This window comes from Ictidomys tridecemlineatus, chromosome 5 (assembly GCF_052094955.1).
Source record: "Ictidomys tridecemlineatus isolate mIctTri1 chromosome 5, mIctTri1.hap1, whole genome shotgun sequence".
In the NCBI taxonomy this organism is placed as follows: domain Eukaryota; kingdom Metazoa; phylum Chordata; class Mammalia; order Rodentia; family Sciuridae; genus Ictidomys; species Ictidomys tridecemlineatus.
This window is the reverse complement of record NC_135481.1, coordinates 64,780,513-64,802,242: the sequence shown is the minus strand read 5'-3', so window position 1 is coordinate 64,802,242 and position 21,730 is coordinate 64,780,513. Positions and strand designations below refer to the sequence as shown.

Below are 21,730 nucleotides of genomic sequence, written 5' to 3'. Positions count from 1 at the left end.
GATAAATTCTAAAACTGTAATGGTTGTGATCACTGTTACAAGAGGAATGTGAACTAAAGGAGAAACAGTTGATTTTCTAGTTGAATAATTTCAAGAACTTGATTTTAATTGGTTTCAAGTTGAACTGAAGTCTCAACTACTTTAATGATAGCTATAGAAATTAGATTGAGGAGAATGACTAAAACATTATATCTTTTGTGGCATATTGATCTTGAAGGGTTAGAAAAACATTCAAACTTTAGTTCCAGTTTCTGGAAATGTAGCAGAAGTCACCTACACTGTGATAAAATTTGAAGCCCAAATGAAAATTGGATTTATTTAGGGAAAGCAGAGCAGTGGTTTTCACAATATAGTCCCTGGACCAGCATCTTCAACATATCCTAGAAAGTTGTTAGAAAAGGAGATTTTCAGGCCTCATCCCTTATCTCCTGAATCAGAAACTCTGGTGATGGGGCTCAGCAGTTTGTGTTTTAGTTCTCTAAGGGATTTTGAAGCATACTGGGCTGGAAGAAGAAAATGGAAAAGCACTAAAGATTCCAGTTTAAGGTTTGCAAGGCTAGACAAGAAGTCGCAGTTCAAAAGGATCCTTGGAAGTGAAATAGCCCGAGTAGAAAGTAATCGATATTTTCAAATTCTACAGAAAGGTTGGTTCTATGTAGGATATTTGTATACAAAGTGTGGCCTTTAAACCTTGCTGAGTCTCAGCTCACTATAAAATGAATCATGCCTCAAATCTTAGAATGATTTTCAATTAAATTGGATAGTAGATAATAATGGCATTACAAATACAAAGATTCATGAAGTAACTAGTCTTTCCATACAATAGCCATGAATTTTAGACGTAATTTGTAAATTAATTCAGTGCTAAAATTCTCAAAAAGGACTAGTGTTTTCAAAGTGCTCCCATGTACTTAAGTGCTGGTAGAGCAGACATTGGTATCTGCTATATACCTGGATAACTTTTTTAGACATCAAGACTATACAAGTCCTCAGGGACTGGCATGGGTGGAAGAGATTTCTTATATCCCAGATATAAATTTTTATAACTTCCCATGTGTGACAGTTAAAATGGTTGAATCAACTTTTGACTGTTTATGAACACTGGAAACACAGAACTTGTTATATTTTTGGGGAAAGCAACAGATTCCATACTGATGAGAAATTTGTTCTTTTGGGGGGTGAGAATTATAAACTGACAAGTTATCACTTATTCTGATTTTCCAGATGGAGAAACTGAGGTATACAGTAGTGATGTTTAAGGTGAGCATTATGTATAGACTTAATAGAGTTTACCACAGAGATAGTGTGACTTGATAGGTGCTTAAATTCCTCATTGACTCCAAATTTGTGCCCTGACAATCTGCCAGGATACTTGAAATTCCTGCTATTATATTTAAAGTTATTCCTTCAAGGTTATCAAAAGTATCAATGAATGCTTACATAAATGAACAAACAAGAGACTAGAGACCTAGGGTCACTTCAGTTGGATATGTGCCTTATCCGAAAAGGGATTATCCAGAATATATGTATATAATTTATAACTACTATCCGGATGCAGGGCTTTGATAGAGTAGGATCCAGTGGGTAATTTTTATGTAGTGAATTGGTAGAATAATGACTGGAGTTTGGAACATCCGTCTTGTCTTCTAAGATCTGAGGTAAAGTGGGAAAAGTAATAGATTTGTATAACCTAAATGTTGCATGAATTTTGAAATATCAAAGGGAAGTGAAGCTGGGCATGATGGTGCACGCCTATAATCCCAGTGACTCAGGAGGCTGAGGAAGGAAGATCTCAAGTTCAAGGCCAGACTCAGCAACCTAAGTTACTTAGTGAGACCCTAAAATTTTAAGAAGGGATGAGGATGTAACTCAGTGGTAAAGCAACTCTGGGTTCCATCCCCAGTAACCCCGTGCCCAAAACAAAACCAAAGTGAAGTAAATAAAGTGAAGATTCAACTCTGTTATATACTTAACAAATTCTCTAATCCTGCAGCCCCATATGGTTATGTCTGCACAGAGCTGAGTTAAAAGACAAGCATACACCAACCCAAAATACAGTATAAAGAAACACCAGCATTAAAGAAGATCCTGTTCATAAGCCATAGCAACCCTGTTTATAAACCCATTCCTTCAGTTCTAAATTCTGCTCCAGACTTTCCCCACTAATCTACATAATTTCCTATTTGCCTGTATAGTTTTACTTAACCTTTTATGCTAAGGCCTCCCACCTTTCTACTACTTTAGTCCCCACATTTGCAAATTCTCTTTTCCATAGTCAAGTGGGGTAAGGCAAAGAATTAGCCAACAGTCACTTTATACCTTGTCTTGATCATTCCAAGTCTCCCTCAGCTCAATGCAAATGATGCTTCTCTCCTCAAGTTTCATATTCAAACTGGAATATTATTCCCATTCTCCTGTTTTCACCTTGCTTATATGCTAATCCAAGTGATAATTACCTAATATGCTAAAAATGATAATACAGTGTGACAGTTCTGTGTGATATTAGTAAAAGATTACTGGAGCTCTGAGGAAGGAATGATTTGCAATGGAGAGTAAGAGAGACTTCAAAAACTTGTGTTCTGGGAGCTGCATACTGAAGACAGAAATTCATGGAATACTCAAGAAATAGTATGGCCTTCAGGATGAAATATGGAGTGAACAGTGGCAGGCCACAGTCACATTAAAAAGGGTCTTAAATTTCTTGCTAAGGAAATTGAAGGAACACTAAGTAAAAGCAGAATCTCATCAGATTATGTCTTCAGCAGTGTGAAGAATCTTTAAAATTTGACCCTAGTCCTATAGACATGGGAGTCACTGGAGGAGCATAAAGGTAGATCTGGCATTTCTCCTCTGGAGAAATTCATTAGGGGGCTGCTTTAGTAGATGGAAAGATGATAACCAGGAACGTGTCGGTGACAGGGGCAGATAGAAAGATTTCAGGAATAGTATGGGAGACGCTCATTGCTCTATGTCATCTGCACTCATTGCTGAAGCTTTCTCTGATTAATTCTGGCAAATGTCACCGTGGTGACTTTGTTCCCTAGGCTAGCTATCACAGTACTTTAGAGATATATTCATTTATGTGCTCATTAGATCTCCAATTTCTTTAAGACGGGAATATCTTTTCATCTGTATTCCTATAGCCTTTCAAGGGCACGCAAAAAGGTATTGTGGTTGAATCAGTGGAAAATAGGCTTTCATAAATGACTGAATATTGGAGGCTATCCCACAGGTCCAGCATTAGCATTTACATTTCGGTGAAACTTGGTAAAACAGCGATTACATTCAATCTAAACTTTCTAGCGATTTATTTTAAAAAAATTTTATAGGTAGGCATAGACTATAGAGTATTAGCTTCAAAAAATGTTTTTTTTTCTTTTTTTACCTAAGTTTATCGAGTGACTGTGCCAGAGAGTATTCCAAGACATTAGTCAAGACCCAGAATATGTGAGGTACTGGCCTCCACACCAATTTGATGGGGATCAGGAACCAGATTCAAGTCCCTAAGCCCCTTCAACGTCACGGAACTAAAGCGGTGACTCCCCCGTTTCCGGGCGGTCGCGGGAGTGTGTTACGATGAATCGATTAGTTCTGCCTGGTAGGACCGGAAACCAGATAGCAAAGGAGAGATGATGAGGCTGGAACGCCTTCCTTTGCTCAAATTTACGAGACTTCACTGGGTCTGAGCGGAGGGGCGTCTCAGCGAACTGGAGAATTCAATCATGGTTGCACCAGCAGTGTTGCGTGCCTTGCGCAAAAACAAGACCCTTAGCTACGGCGTCCCGATGTTGGTGAGTGGATTTGTGGGCCCGAACTCTGGAGGGGGGCGAGTTCCTGGTTGGCTGGCTCCAGCCTGCTGGAGTCTACACGGAAGTCCGACGGCCGAGATTGGAAAGGAGTGGACAGCGACAGGTTTGAGAGCTTTCAGGCAATGGTTTCCTCGAGTTCTTGCCCGCTCGTAGTAGGCTCTCCGGTCCCGCTTTTCTCTGGTGAGCGGGGTCTGTGCGGCCTCTTTCCATCGGGAACGCGATTGTTACTGTCCCCATTTCTCGGAAAACTTATCAACCAGAGTTTTACTCAAGCCCGGATGTTAGCTTGTTTCAAGGGTTTTGTGATGAATCATATAAGATCTTGTGAATAAAATGTTCAGTACGGTGTCTGCCACCCGTGACACCCCTCAAATGGTCACTGTGTTAGTTAATGTTTCTAAAGCACTGTAGCTTATATGGTTGCTTTGAATTCTGCGCTGAGTTCCCGTAATGTCACGAGGATGAAATTCAAACTGACATAAGACCGATCAGAGCTGGAATCCCGACAGCTACTTTTATTTGCTGTTGAATCGTGGACAAGTTATTTCGCTTCAGCAAACCTTTATGTCATAGTACATGAAATCACGTAAGTCAAGCATATGAAGAAAAGCCGCTTTAAAACTACAGAATAGTTTAATACTTTGGTATGGATATTGGCACAGGTGAACTTACCAGCTTCTGCTGTTACAGCAGGACTAAATTTCATCTTTAGAAAAATTTTTAATATGCTTGTAAAAGTTTAAAGATAACTGTCTTTGTAAAAATAACATAGTAATTACATTGCTGTAGGTTATAGGGCATGTATATAAAAATGTCCTCTGCCATTTGTAAACACTGAGATTGTGGTCACTGGCTTTGAGTCACCAGCATGTTCCTTTGGAGGCCAGTTTGAGTTTCTTACTTTTCAAAATTATTAAAGAAAGCCAAGGTCATAAAACCACTGCATACTGAAGTACTGTCCAGGGTTTTTCTCCTTTGTTTTTAGTTCATGAACTTGAAAGTACTTCAGTAGCTTTCGTCCTGAGTATATAACTGTAGATTGCTTTATATGTTTATTGGCCCTAAACATGTAAATAATTTTGTAGAGAAAAATGCTGTATTTAGGGTTTTTGTTTTGTTTTGTTTTGGTACCGGGGAATTGAACTCAGGGGGACTCTTTCACTGAACCACATCCTAGCCCTCTTTTGTATTTTATTTAGAGACAGGGTCTCATTGAGTTGCTTAGCGCTTCGACATTGCTTAGGCTGGCTTTGAACTCTTGATTCTCCAATCTCAGCCTCCTGAGCTGCTGGGATTACAGGCATACGCCACCACATCAGCAGTATTCTTCCTTTTTTTTTTTCTGTGAGCATTTTTAAATTTTATTTATTCTAATTAGTTATATATGACAGCAGAATGCAAGACAACTCATATTACACAAATAGAGCACAATTTTTCATGTCTGATTGAACACTATTCGTGTTTTCATTCATGTACTTAGGGTAATGATGTCTGTCTCATTCCACCATTTTTCCTATCGCATTCCCCACCTTTCCTCTTCCCTCCTTCCTTACCCTATCTAAAGTTTGTCTGTTCCTCCCATGTTTCTCCCCATCCCCATTATGAATCAGCATCCTTATATCAGAGAAGTAATTTGACATTTGGTTTTTGAGGATTGGCTTACTTAGCATTATATTCTCCAACTCCATCCATTTACCTGCAAATGCCATGATTTTATTCTCTTTTAATGCTGAGTAATGGTCCATTGTCTGTATATACCAAAGTTTCCCTATTCATTCATCTACTGAAGGGCATCTAGATTGGTTCCATAATTTAGCTCTTGTAAATTGTGCTGCTACAACATTGATATGGCTGTGTCCCTGTAATATGCTGTTTTTAAGTCCTTTGGGTATAAAAGGAGGAGTGGGATAGCTGGGTCAAATGGTGCATCCATTCCCAATTTTCCAAGTAATCTCCATACTGCTTTTCATATTGGCTGCACCAATTTGCAGTCCCACCAGCAATGTATGAGTGTGCCTTTTCCCCACATCTTCGCCAACACTTATTGTTGTTTGTCTTCTTAATAGCTGCCATTCTGACTGGAATGAGATGAAATGTTAGAGTAGTTTTGATTTGCATTTCTCTAATTGCTAGAGATGTTGAACATTTTTTCATATGTTTATTGATTGATTATATATTGGTGAAAGTGTTCCTGCACCCACTGTCTTGACAGGGTCTCAGCATGGGGGGATGCTGTGGCAGGGCCACACCATCTGGAAACTGGAACCATGGGGAATGTTAAGTGTTTTGTTTATGATACTCATGATATGGATAATAGGGCGTATGTCAATCAATAATAAAATTATGTGTCGCCCGAGATTGCAGGAAAATTCCCAGAAAGAGACTAAGGATACAAAATTAAGACATGCCACAAGGTGTGTTTCAGTATCTCTCAGGATACAAACAATAGTGTTATTCCTCAAGAAATTCACAGGGAAAAGATTGCAAATTGAGGTTCCTGAGAAAAGCTTAAGAGTTTATACTAAGCCATCCGTTCTAAAGCCACAACCTGTGCGACATACATTCCCCCCACCAACAGACCCCTCCTTTGCCTTACACAGGAATTTATGATGAGAATGGGAAACACATAGTTAATATAAATGACAAATGGGTTGAGGTGCAAAGCCTACCCTTTAGTTAAAGATTACAAAGATATAAGAATTGGTGTACTTTGACCAAAGATCCAGGAAACTCTTTAAGAAAGCAATTAAATAGATCATATGAAAAAAGGAAATTACCTTGGAAATTAAAAATAAAATAATGTAAAAGTAACATATATTTTAGAGGCATTTCAGAGTAGTAGGGTTTTTAAGTAATAAACTTTCACTATTTTAAGTGCGTTTTACCGGGATTTTAGTTTAGAAGTAAGAAAACTTACCATTTATCATAAGTATGCTTAAAAGTTAAAGGTTAATGAAATAATTATAGGTATGCTTTAAAGTTAGAAGTTAATAATAGGTCCAGAGACATGTAGTCTAGTTGGGTAGCCTAGCACCTAGTGATTGAGGTGAAAATGTAAAAGCTTAATCATGATTGGCTAAGGTTACAGGAAAATATTTTAAACAACGTACATAATATCTTAGGTATCTATCAATGTATGTCAGAAAAGATTGTAACTCTTGAAAATTATATAAGTCAAAGAAGTTTTGGGCTTTGAGGCTATTCATTAACTACCTGAAAAAACACCTGTAAAAAAGGTATAAAAATAAAGGCCCTTTTAGGGGCAGCAGTTTTTTTCTGGAGGCTGCTTGTAACTTACAGCCTGTCATTCCATCTCATCATCTTTTGCCAACGCTACTCCTCCTTCAGGACCCCTGGATCCCCACCAGGGCTGGACCCCAGCAGTATATCATCTTCTGAGAAGACTCTGTTCAGGTCCTTGGCCTGTTTATTGATTGAGTTATTTGGGTTTTTTGGTGTTAAGGTTTTTGAGGGCTTTATATATCCTAGAGATTAGTGCTCTATCTGATGTGCTTGTGGTAAAGATTTGCTCCCATTCTGTAGGCTCTCTATTCACCTCACTAATTGTTTCTTTTGCTGAAAAGAAGCTTTTTAGTTTGAATCCATCCCATTTATTGATTCTTGGTTTTAATTCTTGTGCTACAGGAGTTTTATTAAGTTGGGGCCTAATCCTACATGATGAAGATTGGGGCCTACTTTTTCTTCTATTAGGTGCAAGGTCTCTGGCTTAATTCCTAGGTCCTTGATCCACTATGAGTTGAATTTTGTGCATGGTGAGAGATAGAGGTTTAATTTCATTTAGTTAATGTGTATTTCCAGTTTTCCCAGCACTATTTGTTGAAGAGGCTATCTTTTCTCCAGTGTACGTTTTTGGCTAGACAACTCATTTGAGAAGTTTTACTCCAAATAGAAATAAAGAAATAGATGGTGGGAAAGTAAGATCGAGAAAAATTTGTTAATAAGAAGGAGAAATAATAGCCTTTTATGATGATTCATGAAGAACTGAGCAAAATTTTGATGATATAGAAGAGGAGAAAAGTGATTAATCAATATTCTTTAGTAGATAAGAGAAGATGGAATCCAGTACAAAAATGAAGATATTTAGAAGTGTGGATTTTAAGGTAATAGTGGGTGGTGCAGTACAGTTCATATGGCAAGTCCCAGTATTATGATAGACTTTACAACCTCAGGGCACAACCTTCCACAGAACTGTCACTTCAGGTGGAAGCTCTGGGATTTTCAAACTAACTGTTGCTTCTGAACAACTCGTTACAAATTCAGGTGTTCCCTGTACTCCCTCTTGTTCAGTATTGACTATAATGACACAGAACACAGGTGAGCTCTATTCTCACAATTGCTATTTCCTTATAAAGTTTATTAATTAGGACTAGTCAAAAGAAGAGACACATAGGGCAAGATCTAGGAGGGTCCTGAATGTGAAGCTTCTGTCCTCCTTTGTAATCACAGCATGTCAACCCGTCTAGCACGTGGATATGTTCACCAATCAGGAAGCTCAACCAAGCCTCAGTGTCCAATTTTTTTTCTTGGGGTTCATTAACTAGGCAGGAATGATTAGACTTTGTGTTTAGTCTCCACCTCTGTGCTCCCTTTCCTGGAGGTTTAGAGGTCAGGTTGATATCACTCAGCGCAAAGCCATAGCCTTCTATCACTCAGTTGATCTTTCCAGTATGTCCAGCCTCTCTCTGTTCTGAAACTGTCTAGGGGCCCATCTTGCATCTCTTACTTAATGTTTGTGTCCCAGCATTCACCATAACAAAGACAGTCCTATCAGGAAATTCCAAGTTTGAAACAACTTCCAGAAACCTAGGACAAAGACTAAATTCTTTCTTATGCATTATGTGGGTTCTGTGAATGAATAAGTCCAGGAAAGCAATGGTATCCTGAACTAGGGTATTAGAACATAATATAGTAAGAAATTGTCAGATTCAAGAAATATTTTGAAAGTAGAGATAACAAAATGCAGAGATGAACTAGATAGGAGATATGAACTAGGAGCTTAAGATGACAACAAAGAAGTTGACTTCAAGAAATGGGTGAAAGTAATTGACATTTACTACTGGGATCATAAAAGTTGGTTAGAGGTGGGTTGGGACAGAAAGAAGGTTGGGGTAAAGATCTTTTATGTTTATTTGTATATACTTGTTAGACTTTGAAGAGAAGTGTCAAATAAGAAAGCAGGTATTCAGTTTGGTATAGTAGTTCCCACTAAAAATATGCATTTGGAGGTTTGGGCCATAGAGGCTATTTAAGTCAGTGGAAATGGATAACATCACCTAGGGTCTCAATGTTTGTTGATAATAGGCAGAAGGAGTGAAAACACTTAGCCTTTGGGTGTACTCCAATATTGAGAAGATAAAAGGAAACTGAGAGGAAGTAAGAAAACTAGGGGTATGCATTCTCATATTGAAAGTAAAGGGCAAAGTTACTTATGTGATGAATTTCTTACATATTGACATTGCAGGTATTATCCGCTTAACATATAACAGATATTTTTTCCTGATTTATTGTCTTTTGTATTTATGTTCTTTTTGTTTTATTTGTCAGGGTAGAAGTTTTAAACTTTTATGTGGGTACATGTATTGGACTGAAAAATTCATGGCTTCAATGTCTTGTTGATACTCCCTTCAAAATTGTAAGAGCTTATAATTTATACTTTTTATATTTAATTCTTTAATCAGTAGTAAAAGTACAATAATATAAAAAGTAAGATAGGAATCAAACTTTTTTCCAAATGGCTAGACTTTTGCAGCTTTAGAATGGAAGATTAAGGCCAATTAAATTTTTAGAGGAGATGGTAAAGCAGCAGTGACAATTGAGGGATTTTTAAAAACTTCACCAAATTCTAAAAAGTGTGGCATATTTCACAGGATTCCTTTATCACTAGATAAGAAAAAGAGAATATTTTCCAGTTGGCTTATTTTGCAAAATCATAAAGTGGAAAGAATCCTGGACGTAAAGAAATAGGTCAGAGTTGTATTCCATGTTTACCATGAGGAGTCATGTTAAAAGAAAAATTTCAGGACTAGGGTTGTAGCTCAGTGGTAGAGCGCTTATCTAGCATGCATGAGGCACTGGGTTCAATCCTCAGTACTGCATATAAATAAATAAATTAAGGCATAAAAAATACAATACCATTTTTTTAAAAAGAAAAACTTAAAGGAAACAAATTTTACAGTATTTGAGCAAACAAGGTTCATGAATCAGGCAGCATTTAGAACCAGAAGAGGTTTGGGAATTTCCCTTCTTTGACCTGGGCAGTGAGTATTTATAGACAGAACAAGGAAATGAAGTACAGAAATAGCTTGATTGGTAACAGCTAGGCATTTGCTTTATTTGAACATGGTCTAATCAAATTTCTGTTTACCTACTAAGTTAGAGTGATAGGAATTCTAAGAATAGAAACAGCCTCAGGCCAAATTTAATATAACAATGGGCTAATCATTTAGTTAGCTGTGTTTTTATTTTTATTTCCTCGTCTGTTAAATGGGTTTTCCCCCTTAACAGATAGGTCTGTTGTAAGGATCAAGTAATATTTGTTTGACATGACATAATTTAAACTATAAGACCAAGTACAGGTTATAAGGTGCTAATTTTGGTATTTGATAACAATGTAAATTTTTCCAGGACTGTTACAGTAGCCTCCTTTGTCTGAGGTTTCACTTCTGTGATTTCATAGTCAAATGCTATCTGAAAATATTAAATGGTAAATTCCAGAAATAAACAATTTATGTCTGAAGTAGCTTTTATTATAGTATATTATCATAACTGTTCTATTTTATTATTAGTTATTGTTGCTCATCTTTTATTGTGCCTAATTTATAAATTAAACTTTATTGGGCTGGGGATGTGGCTCAAGCGGTAGCGCGCTCGCCTAGCATGCGTGCGGCCCGGGTTCGATCCTCAGCAGCACCACATACCAACAAAGATGTTGTGTCCACCGAGAACTAAGAAAAGATAAATAAATGTTAAAATTCTCTCTCTCTCTCTCTCTCTGTGCCCCTCTCTCTCACTCTCTCTTTAAAAAAAAAAAAAAAAAAAAAAAAAAAAAAAAAAAAAAAAAAAAAAAAAAAAAAAAAACTTTATTATAGAGATATATGTATAGGAATAAACATAGTATATGTAGGATTCAGTATTATCTGAAGTTTCAGGCATCTGTGGAATATCTTTGAATTATATCCACTGCATCAGTTCTGAAAGGAGGACTAATCTATAGGATCTGTAGTCTGTCTCTGCTGTTGTTTAGATAAGCAATTTGTGCATAAAATCTACTCTTTTATTTTGTTTAACTGTTTCCTTTCTTTGTTTTAGTTGCTGGTTGTTGGAGGTTCTTTTGGTCTTCGTGAATTTTCACAAATCCGATATGATGCTGTGAAGATTAAAGTAAGAATTGTAATTGGAATTTTACTTGTGTCTGTGTATATGTATATTTTGGTTTAGAATTAAATGATCCGAGTATTTAGCAATCTAAGTTTGTCTTGTTTTTCAAAGCCAGTATTCAATCTCTCTGAATACCTCAGCACTTTCTTATTCTTTTTTTCGGTATTGAGAATTTAACCCAGGGGTACTTTACCACTGAGCTACATCCCCATCCCTTTTTATTTTGTATTTTGAGACAGGGTCTTGCTAAATTGCTTAGAGCCTCACTAAGTTGCTGAGGCTGGCTTGTTTATTTATTTAGGTACTGGGGATTGGACCCAGCAGCACTTAACCACTGAGCCACACATCCAGCCTTTTTTTTGTATTTTATTTAGAGGTAGGGCCTCACTGAGTTACTTAGGGCCTTGCTAAATTGCTGAGGCTGACTTTGAATTCGAGATCCTCCTGCCTCAGCCTCCTGAGCTGCTGGAATTATAGGTGTGCACTGCCATAACTGGCCTTTATTCTTTAAAATATCATTAATGATCACATGGAAGTGATTGATGTAAAGAATTTAGTAATCTTTCTGTCTATTCACTAGGAAATTTGAGATATCATTAGCTTTCTCCCATACATTGGTTTAGTTGTTTTTAGGATTTAGAAGGGACTAAAGAACATGGATCAAAAATCTTCATTTTATTTCTCCAATTAAAATTAATTATTTAATATTAATAATTGTATTAATTATATTGATACATATCTTTAGTAATTGATACTGAAAGAAAGGAAAAATTATCTTTTATTATAAGTAAAGATACCTGCCTTTTTATAATGTCTACTTTGTGCTAGGACTGTACTAGCTCCTTCATTTTACATGTGAGGAAAATGGGCTTTCTAAGCTCAGAAAACTTAAGTATCTTGCTTGAGGTCATGTGGCTGTATTGGGGTACAGTTAGGATCACCTTCTATTATTACACATATACTATCAAATCCACCCCAGGTGTTATATAAGAACTCTGGCACAGTCATTGAGAAGTATGTAGTTTTTATTTGTGCCACCTATTTGATATGGGAAGCTTTTTACAAGTAATGTATGTATATCAATTTTCAATTTAGAAATGTCTCTTGCAATGGAGTAAAGAGGATGGATGGGGACAGGGAGAGCAATATAGAAGGGAAGAGATTGCTTAAAGAGATTTGTTAGGACTCTGTGGTATCAGAGTACATAAACAATAATGGTACCCAAAATAAAGCATTCGCAATGAAAATAAAGAAAAATGAATGGGTTCCAGAATAAATTATAGCATCGAATTGATTGTATTTGATACACAGTGTGATGTATGTCATATGAATATAAGAGTAATTCTAAAATGTTTCAAAGTTTTGATTTTGAGGATTGGATAAATTGTGGTGCTAGTTATTCAGCTAAGAAGAGAATGTGGGAGGTTGAGATAAAAGGAGAGGCCTAGAGTGTGGGGGCAAAATAAAGAGAAGAATGTAATTAAGGTCAAGACAATGAGGTTGATTGAAGTTTAGAAGGTGATGTCAATTGAAGTCAAGAGAATAAGGTTAAAAGAATGAGGTCAGGCTTTCTGCCCGGGAATGCTGCTGAGAAAGTATCATACTGCTGAGAAAGTATCATACTGCCATCTTGTCTAAATCAGAGTTCCCTTAAGAGCCCGGACAGCTGCAGAATCTATTCTTTGGAGGGCTAAGCTTTGAAACAACTGATGAGAGTCTGAGAAACCACTTTGAGCAATGTGGAACACTCACGAACTGGGTAGTAATGAGAGACCCAAACACAAAGTGCTCCAGGGGCTTTGGTTTGTCACTTATGCCATAGTGGAGGAAATGGATGCAGCCATGAATGCAAGACCACACAAGGTGGATGGAAGAGTTATGGAACCAGATAGAGTTGTCTCAAGAGAAGATTCTCAAAGACCAGGGACCCACTGAAAAAGATCTTTGTTGGTGGCATTAAAGAAGACACTTAAGAACATCACATCTACAAGATTATTTTGAACAGTATGGGAAAAGTGAAGTTATTGAAATCATGATGGACCGAGACAGTGTAAGGAAGAAATCCTTTGCTTTTGTAACTTTTGATGACCATGGATAAGATTGTCATCAGAAATACCATATTGTGAATGGCTACAACTGTGAAGTGAGGAAGCCAGTGGCTAATGCTTCATCTAGCCGAAGAGGTCAAAGTAGTTCTGGAAAATTTGGTGGTGGTCATGTCATGGAGGTGATTTTGGTGGAAATGACAATTTTGGTAGTGGAGGAAACTTGAGTGTTTGTAGTGGCTTTGGTAGTGTCCATGGTGGTGGTAGATATCGTGACAGTGCAGGTGACTACGTTAGATTTGGTAATAACAGAAGCAATTTTAGAGGTGGTGGAGGCTACAATGATTTGGGCAGTTAAAACAATCATCAAATTTTGGACCCATGAATGGTGGAAACTTTGGAGACAGAAGCTCTGGACCTTATGGTGGTGGAGGCCAATACCTTGCCAAACTGTGAAACCAAGGTGGCTGTGGTGTTTCCAGCAGCAGCAGTAGCTTTGGCTGTGGCAGAAGGTTTTCATACTGCCAGGAAATGAAACTCAGCAGGAAAGGAGAGCCAGAGAAGTGACAGGGAAGCTACAGGTTATAGTCAGCCAAGCACAGTGGTGGCGGGCCTAGCTGCTATAAAGAAGACAGTACTCGTTAATAATTATGTTTATGGGCAACAAAACTCAAGGACTGTATTTGTGGGGCTAATTGAATAACAGATTATTTTAGTTTCTATTGTGTGAAAAGTGTAAAGTATTCCAACAAAGGGTTTAATGTAGACTTTTTTTTTTTTTTTTTGGTGACCTATGCTGTTGATTGCTAAATGTAATAGTTTGATCATGATGCTGAATAAATGCGTCTTTAAAAAAAAACCAGTGAGGTCAGGTCTATATGTAGGAGAAGGATGAGAGCGCAAGGTTGAGGTGAGAAAGATCAGAGGACAAGGCCAACTGAGATTGAGAGGTTGAGGGTGGTTGATATTGTGAAGTCTAATTCAGATGAAAACCAAAGAATTCAGTGTTTGGTTGAGGCTGAGTTCAAATGCCTTAGCAAGGATGAGGTAGGCTGATGTTGAGAGGATAAATTTGAACCTTAAGGGTTGAGATCATAAGATTAGTTGAGATTGATGGTAGTTGTAAGGATTGAAAGGTTGAGGTCAATGGGGATTTGGCTAAGAGGGCAAAATTGCTGGGTCCAAGGCAGATTGAGACTAGGGTCTAAAGGGCAAAGTCAAGTTGATTTTTTTTTTTTAAATTTGTTGTTCCAGGTATCAAACCCAGGGCCATGTGCATGCTAGGCAAAGTGCTCTACCACTGAGCTACATCCTCAGCACTAAACAAAATCAGTTGACAAGACCAAAGGAGAATGAGTTCAGTTGAGAAATTGGGAGAAGGAGAAAGAAGACAATAATGGTATGGAGTGACCAGAGATTGTAGTTTTTGCCTGAGACTGTAATCATTTTCATACTGAAAATTTGGCATCCAATGATAAGAAAATTCCTGCTTTTCAGTAATGGGTATTGAAAGTTGAGAGAAAAGTAGAAGACCCACAAAAACAGTAAGAGCTGAAAGGAGCATCTTTTCTTTTTTAGTGTGATGTATATATGGCAGTTTGTCTGCCATCCGTAGAGGCTGTTGTTTTTTCTCCTGAATTCTGATGGTAACAGTCGTGGATCTACGATAATGAATCTTCCATTGTTGGATCATTCCAAGTGATATAAGTGTGCAGTTTAAGTAAATTGTTTTTATACCTTGCACTTGTGAATAGTAAGAGTCTTTGACTTTGCTTATCTATTGTGCTTTGTAACAAGGTAGTGGCTAGTTTAATTTTTAACATTATCAATATTGTTTTCTAAGATTTAGATAATGGAAATGAGAACAATTAAAATACTCCTGTGAATGTGATCCAGACATCACTGAAAAAGAAAGCTAAATAAATCTGTTATTTTAATGACAGATGAAAAGGACACATATAATTGGATTTAGGAGTTAAATAACCAAAACAGAGCATACAACACAATGCAAAAAAGAATTAAAATTGGGCATATTGGAGACAGGGATGTGAAAACACATATGAAGACTGAATCTCACATATCCAGGGTGAGACAGGCAAGTAGGCAGGTACATATGAAATCATTCATAAGTTTATTTATCTCCCCCCAAAATAAAATACTCAGTGTAAAATAGCAGATGTTCAATTGACTTGTGCAGACCATGCTAATAAGAACATTCATTTTCTACTGTCATATATAAACTAAAAAGAAAAATAATTTTTTTTAAAAAAAAAGAACATTCATTTTGTTTTCCTTGATTGACCTATAAAACTGGATAAAGTTACTTTTAAAACTTTTTCCCCATTTTTTGGTACTAGGGATTTAACCCAGGGGTCATCTGCCACTGACCTACATCCCTAGCCCTTAGTATTTTTTTATTTTCAGACAAGATCTCACTAAGTTGTCCAAACTGGCCTTGAACTTGCCATTGCTTATCTCAGCTTCCCAAGTTGCTGGGATACAGGTGTGCACCGTAGTAGCTAACTACATTTTTCTTGAATCAAATTCTGATTCAGAGATTAGAACTAAAATATCCTTGGGTGAACAAAAGAGGAAATTTTAACACCAGATCTGTTTATCCCCTACTGTATAGAGCTGATTCTGTAAAATCTGACCAAGCATTATGCTTTCTGTTTTGTACCAAGTGACGGTCTGAGTGATAGCAACACAAAATGTTTACCATAATTCTTAAGTACTCTGATTTGGAAAAAAAATGGAATTTCAAATTGTCTTCTGATTTCTTTGAAAAATTTAAATGAAATCATGTAAAAAAAATTGTCAGTGTCTTATAAAATGTTACTTTTGCCCAGTTTTGTCTCTACTTCTTTTATGGGACTTCACCAAGATGCATATTAGACTACTTAAGTATATCTAACATTCTTCTATTTGGCTTCTTCCCCTCCCCATTTTTTTTTTTTTTGTATTTTGATTTGTATATGTTCTGTTGTTTCATCTTCTAGTCACTAAACCTGTCTTTTGCTTGTTCCATCTCTTATTCCTTGACTGAGGTTTCTTACTTCTGAACTGTATCATTTAATTTTTATTAAAATTAATAAATTAAAGTATTAAAGTATTCCATTACTTTGGAGAAATCTTCAGTGGTACCATATTTTTATCCACTTTCTCTGTTAATGTCTTAACATATATGAATTATAGTTACTTCAAAGTCCTTTTTCCAACATATGGATCGAGATTAGATATATAGCCAGAAATATGAAAAATTGTGTTCTATATGTGTAATATGAATTGCAATGCATTCTGATGTCATATATAACAAATTAGAATTAAAAATATTAGTTAAAAAGATTAAATGTACTTTTATTGTCTATTATTTTTTGTTTTTTGATAGTATGACTGCCTTTGAACATGCCTTTCAATTTTTAAATTTAATTTTTAAATTAAACATTAAATATTGGTCATTGGTTATAAACAGCTGTAGAGATAGTATTGTTTTCTTCCAGAAAGGTTGCTTTTTTTGTTTTGTTAGGCATATAGAGTGGGGCAGTAGTCCCCCTAATATCTGGGAGTGATCCAGGTCATGGCTTGGTTGTAGTTTAAAATTATGACTTAGTCTTTTTCTGTTTTTCCTCATACCTAGAATGTAGCCCTATATGACTTTCAGTTGGGACTTCAGGATATTTAGCTTTACTTTTCAAAGATTTTCCAGCCTATTTGTATAATCTTAACTTATGAGTTTAGAAGCTCTTTGAGGGAGATCACTGTTCTGAGTTCTTTTATCTCTATTTTTGTTGTTAGAGGCCTGGATGATGTCTTTAACCCCATCAGCAGCCATCTATCTGGTTTCAACCCTTAGCTCTTATTCTATAGCTCTACCAGGTTTGGCATGTGTGCCCAAGGACAAAATGGACTTTCAACCTCAATTCTCAGTTCTTATGAAATCCTCCCCGTAAGTGGGTCTTTACTTCTTAATCCCCAAGAGACTCAGGTCATATAGTTTTCTGGTTTTGTTGCAAATTACTTTGACATCAGTGGACACATTTTTAATCATTTACAAAAAAACTAAAGGCACAGGAAGATGGTTGATAAAAATGTTATATAATCTACTCTTTATGCAACATTGTAGTGGAATCCTGGATATACCTCTAGCTTACTAATTGTTCTTAGGGTCTGTAGAATCATCACTGATCAGCTATACCTTTTAATTTAATTTATTGTTGTTTATTTTAGCAATCATACTCTTTTAGAAACTTTTCCACATACAAGTAACATAGCATCAGCTCCTGTGTACCATTATGGAATCTTAATATTTTTATAGCTATCTCTTTCTTTCTGGTCTGCGGAAGGTGTTATTTTTGTTTTCAAGTGCAGTAATATATTTACTAACATTTTTAATATTATTTTTGTGTAACGTAATTTAGGTTGGTGGTTAATAGTGTGACCTCTCAAGGCAAAGGGCCAATATTCTCTGCTAAGCCTGCATTTTTGACCAGTTATTCCAATTCCCTGTGTCCTATTTTCCTTACATATAATTAAAGAGATATAGATAATACTTATAGGTTTTATGAGGATTAAATGAGATAGTACATTTCAAAATGCCATGCACATAACAATGCTCAATAGATATCAGCAATTGTTAGTTGTAGTGGTGATGGTAGTACTGCATTAATATCATTTTGTGACTGGAATGGATGGATGGTTGAGGTTTTGCCGTGTGTTTTAAGTTGGCTGTATTATCCCAGTCATCCCTTCTGTAACTTTTAAAAGTGGAAATAGACTATAACAAATTTAGGTAACTTATTGTTCTTCTTTCTTTTCTCCAGATTGATCCTGAATTGGAAAAAAAACTGAAAATGAATAAAGTATCTTTAGAGTCAGAGTATGAGGTACACTATGTTAATACTCTATGTTTTGAAACTGTCTGCCTTAAGATAAACTTAAATTACTAATACAGGAAAAAAATATTTATTTTGAAATCTGGTATTTGATAAACTACTTGGGACCAGAAGTGTTTCAGATTTTGGAATTTTTCAGATAGACTCCTGATTGAGCATCTCTAATCTGAAAACTCAAAATATGAATTAGTTTTCTTCTTCCCACCCAGACTCTCCTGCCAAGGTCTCGGCTTGGCACCAGAATCACGAGCCACCACACACCTTTGTAGGTTCAAACAGCAATTCTTTATTCCCACTCTCACACCACCTCCACACAGGTCCAGGGGCAATCCCGTTCTGCCCGCACAATTCACCTACTCCTGGAGGCTATCTCCAAATCCCATTTTAATCTCATGAGAACTCAATGGGAACAAGCAGCAGGAACACCCTAATCCCAGCAATAATCTTCAATCTCCAACTTCCCTAAAACCCATTGTCTTAAACTGGCAAGCCGGTTACTTCCTCAAACCTGATCAGCTCTAAACCCTGATCCGCCTTGGTCCTTGAGCAAGGTCACCTTATTAAAGCATGCATGCATTGTCCCATCGAATGTCCTCTAAGCAGCATGGGGTACGCTTGGCAAGGAAATTTCGATGTGCGTCATTCCTACTTGACAATGGCCCTCAGAACTCTCCTTCTTCCCTCCCATTCCTCTATCCCTTTCTTTTTTCTGTGCTGGAAATCAAGCCGACTACCTCAACACATGCTGAGATATACCCCAGCCACAAATCTGAAAGTTTTAAGCATCATATCAGTGCCCCAAAAGTTTCTGATTCTGGTTCATTTTAGATTCCATATTTTGGGCTTAGGGATGCTCTTTATGTAACAGTTTGAAAAGAATATAAAGGTGGATTCATATTTCATACTCTACAAACAAATTCCACAGAGGTTACAAATTTTAAAATAAACAAAATATGAAAGGTTTTAGGAAGGAAAAAATTGCAGATTTTCTTTTTTGTGTTTTTAAGTCATAAAAATTCAGCCTAACAAAATGTTGTACATAAAGTCCCAAGTTAAATAAGAAATTCTAAAAATGTTTTTATCTTATGGCTAAGTAATTTATTTAAATATGGAAAGCATCTACATCAATGTGTAAAAGTTCAACAACTCAATTGGTCAGTAGAAACATGGGCAAAGCATGTAAGGAGTTCAGAGGAAAGGAAATACATATTTTTAAACATATGAAGAGATGCTCAACATACATAATAGGGTTAATTAGGCTTATAACAGGGTGTCATTTTTCCACCTAAGTGATCAGCACAGTCAAAAAGTTTAATGGCACATTATGTCATGGAATATGGTAAGGGAGTGTGTTTTTCGTCTTACTTGGTTCAATTTTTTGTTTTAATTTGTTCATTTTTTACTAGATCACACTTTCCTGTTTGTATATCTGGTCCTATTTAGTTGAGAGGTATATGTGATGAATACTATACTGAAGAAACTTCTTATGTTTTTCATTTTACCAGACAGTTTAATAATTGGCTGATCACTTCGAATTTGATTTGTGCTTTGTAAGGGAGAATCTTGGAAAGACTACTGTTTCCTATGCCCCTGTAACTTGATTTGGGACTTATTCTGCAGTCTCCCCAGAGGCTCTTGTCAGGGTTCGGTTTTAAATTTTTTGGAGTGAACCTAAAATGAATTTTGAAAAATGCTTACTCCTAAAAGACAACTTTTTAGATGTCTTACCTGTATGTCAAGGTAGCAGCAAGATAATAAGAAGACATCTCCATTCAGGCAGAGCTCAAAATTCAGTATTCCTAACACTACTTTTTCTTGGCATTTCTTGAGTCTGTTCCACACTCACTACTGTGGCAGTTGGATATAAAATGGTAAGTCTTGAGTGATCTTGCCCAGCGCATGTATGCAACCTGTGGTTCATCCACTTTGCATGTTTTGCAGAATTTCTAAGAAACTTTTTCTTCCAAAGATCTTTAAAGACTGGACACTCTTAGGTGGATTTGTTCTGCCGACATTGCCTCTTATTTAAGAATGATTTGAAATTGTCTTATGCATATATATCTTAAGTTAAATGGATACTGGCCATTACTTTAGAAAATCTTTTCATATCTTTAGAGCATATAGACTCCTGATTTTAAAAAAGCAATGTTTTCATTCACTCATTCGCTGTTTTTTGGCCCAAAACTGTAACTCAATACTTGAATATCTACTAGTACTGTGCCAGTAGCGATGCTATGAAGTGCTTGTTTTGGAGTAGATATTCCTTCTAGTCCTTTTAAAAGTCATAAAATTTTTAAAATAAAGACTCCACATAGAACATTTGGTTCTACCTTTTCATTATTACTTTTATAAGAAATTAATTCCCAAAAGGTTTAAATTACTTGCTAAAAATTATGCAGATAGTTAGTGAAAATGTAATGCTTAGAATCCAAATGTCAAGATAGACTTATCCCGTTTTCCCCATCTTTGGATATAAGTTATTCTGTATTCTCTCAACCTGTTTTTTTTTATCTTGCTCACTTATTCCAGAATGATCAAAGTTAGCAGTTATGTAAAAATAACTGTCAGAGTGGTAGTTACTAGAGGAGGGAGGAAATGTTTCTGATCTTCCCTTTTATCCTACCTTCATTTCTATGTTTGAGAGACACTTAATACTAAACAAAGATAGGATGCCCCAAACTGTTGTTGGAACAGTTTTGATTGCTCAAAAAACTTTTGTTTTTGGTAACTATGGGAACAGTCTTTTCATTCTTAAGCCCAGGCTCAAATAAATCATCTTGATTTCTTTTCTTCCTTATACAATATTTTAGGGTCTCTACCTGTGTTCTTCTCTCTTTTTAACCATCACCCATGCTAACCCTTTTAGTCTTTTATGTTAGATCAGCATTCAGATTTACACTTGTTTTTCCAGTTTCCTCCCTTTGTGCTCTTAAAAATAAATAAGGTGTGTACACTCTTTCTGTATTAGTAGTTTTATTATTATTTTATTATTATTTTTTGATAGGCACTAACATCAATGCCTATCAAAAAAGCTACAAATCCTAAGAAACATGGCAGTTTTTCAGTTATTATGCTTGCTTTTTCAGTTATTATTTTTGCAGTTGATTATTTGTTAGCAATTTAATTAAGTGCCTGTTGAATTCTTTCTATTCATTTGTTCATTAATCAGTGATGTCCTAATCAAACCTGCAGGGCTCCTGCACTAATATGTGTACTTTTTAACTTTTGTGATTCTATAGAAAATAAAGGACTCTACTTTTGAAGACTGGAAGAATATCCGAGGTCCGAGACCTTGGGAAGATCCTGATCTACTCCAAGGACAAAATTCAGAAACCCTTAAGACTAAGACAACATGACTATTCTCTTTTGTTTGTTTAAATATTATCAACTGGATACACTTCTGATCCAGTGGGAAAAAAGTTCCATACCTGCAGAAACCTGGAAATAAGTAATCTTATGGCAATAATCTTGATTAAAAAGTCAAGTACAGATCTTTATACTTTGCAACTAATCCTTTTCCAATGAAGGTATCAGCGGTGAGCACATCTATATACCTTTCAATAAAAATGTGAATATTGTTACCAAA

General features: G+C 36.2%; 1 protein-coding gene across 1 annotated transcript in view; it reads left to right on the top strand.

Annotated features, from left to right (window-relative positions):
- Nucleotides 1-21,730, top strand: part of Cox16 (cytochrome c oxidase assembly factor COX16) — a 25,049-nt gene extending 3,319 nt beyond the window's left edge. Inside the window, exons 2-5 of the mRNA XM_005322847.5 lie at nucleotides 3,391-3,791; nucleotides 11,139-11,210; nucleotides 18,073-18,135; nucleotides 21,384-21,730. Coding sequence (XP_005322904.1) covers nucleotides 3,723-3,791; nucleotides 11,139-11,210; nucleotides 18,073-18,135; nucleotides 21,384-21,500 — 321 coding nt within the window. The 5' untranslated portion in view covers nucleotides 3,391-3,722 and the 3' untranslated portion in view covers nucleotides 21,501-21,730. The remainder of the gene's footprint in view (nucleotides 1-3,390; nucleotides 3,792-11,138; nucleotides 11,211-18,072; nucleotides 18,136-21,383) is intronic.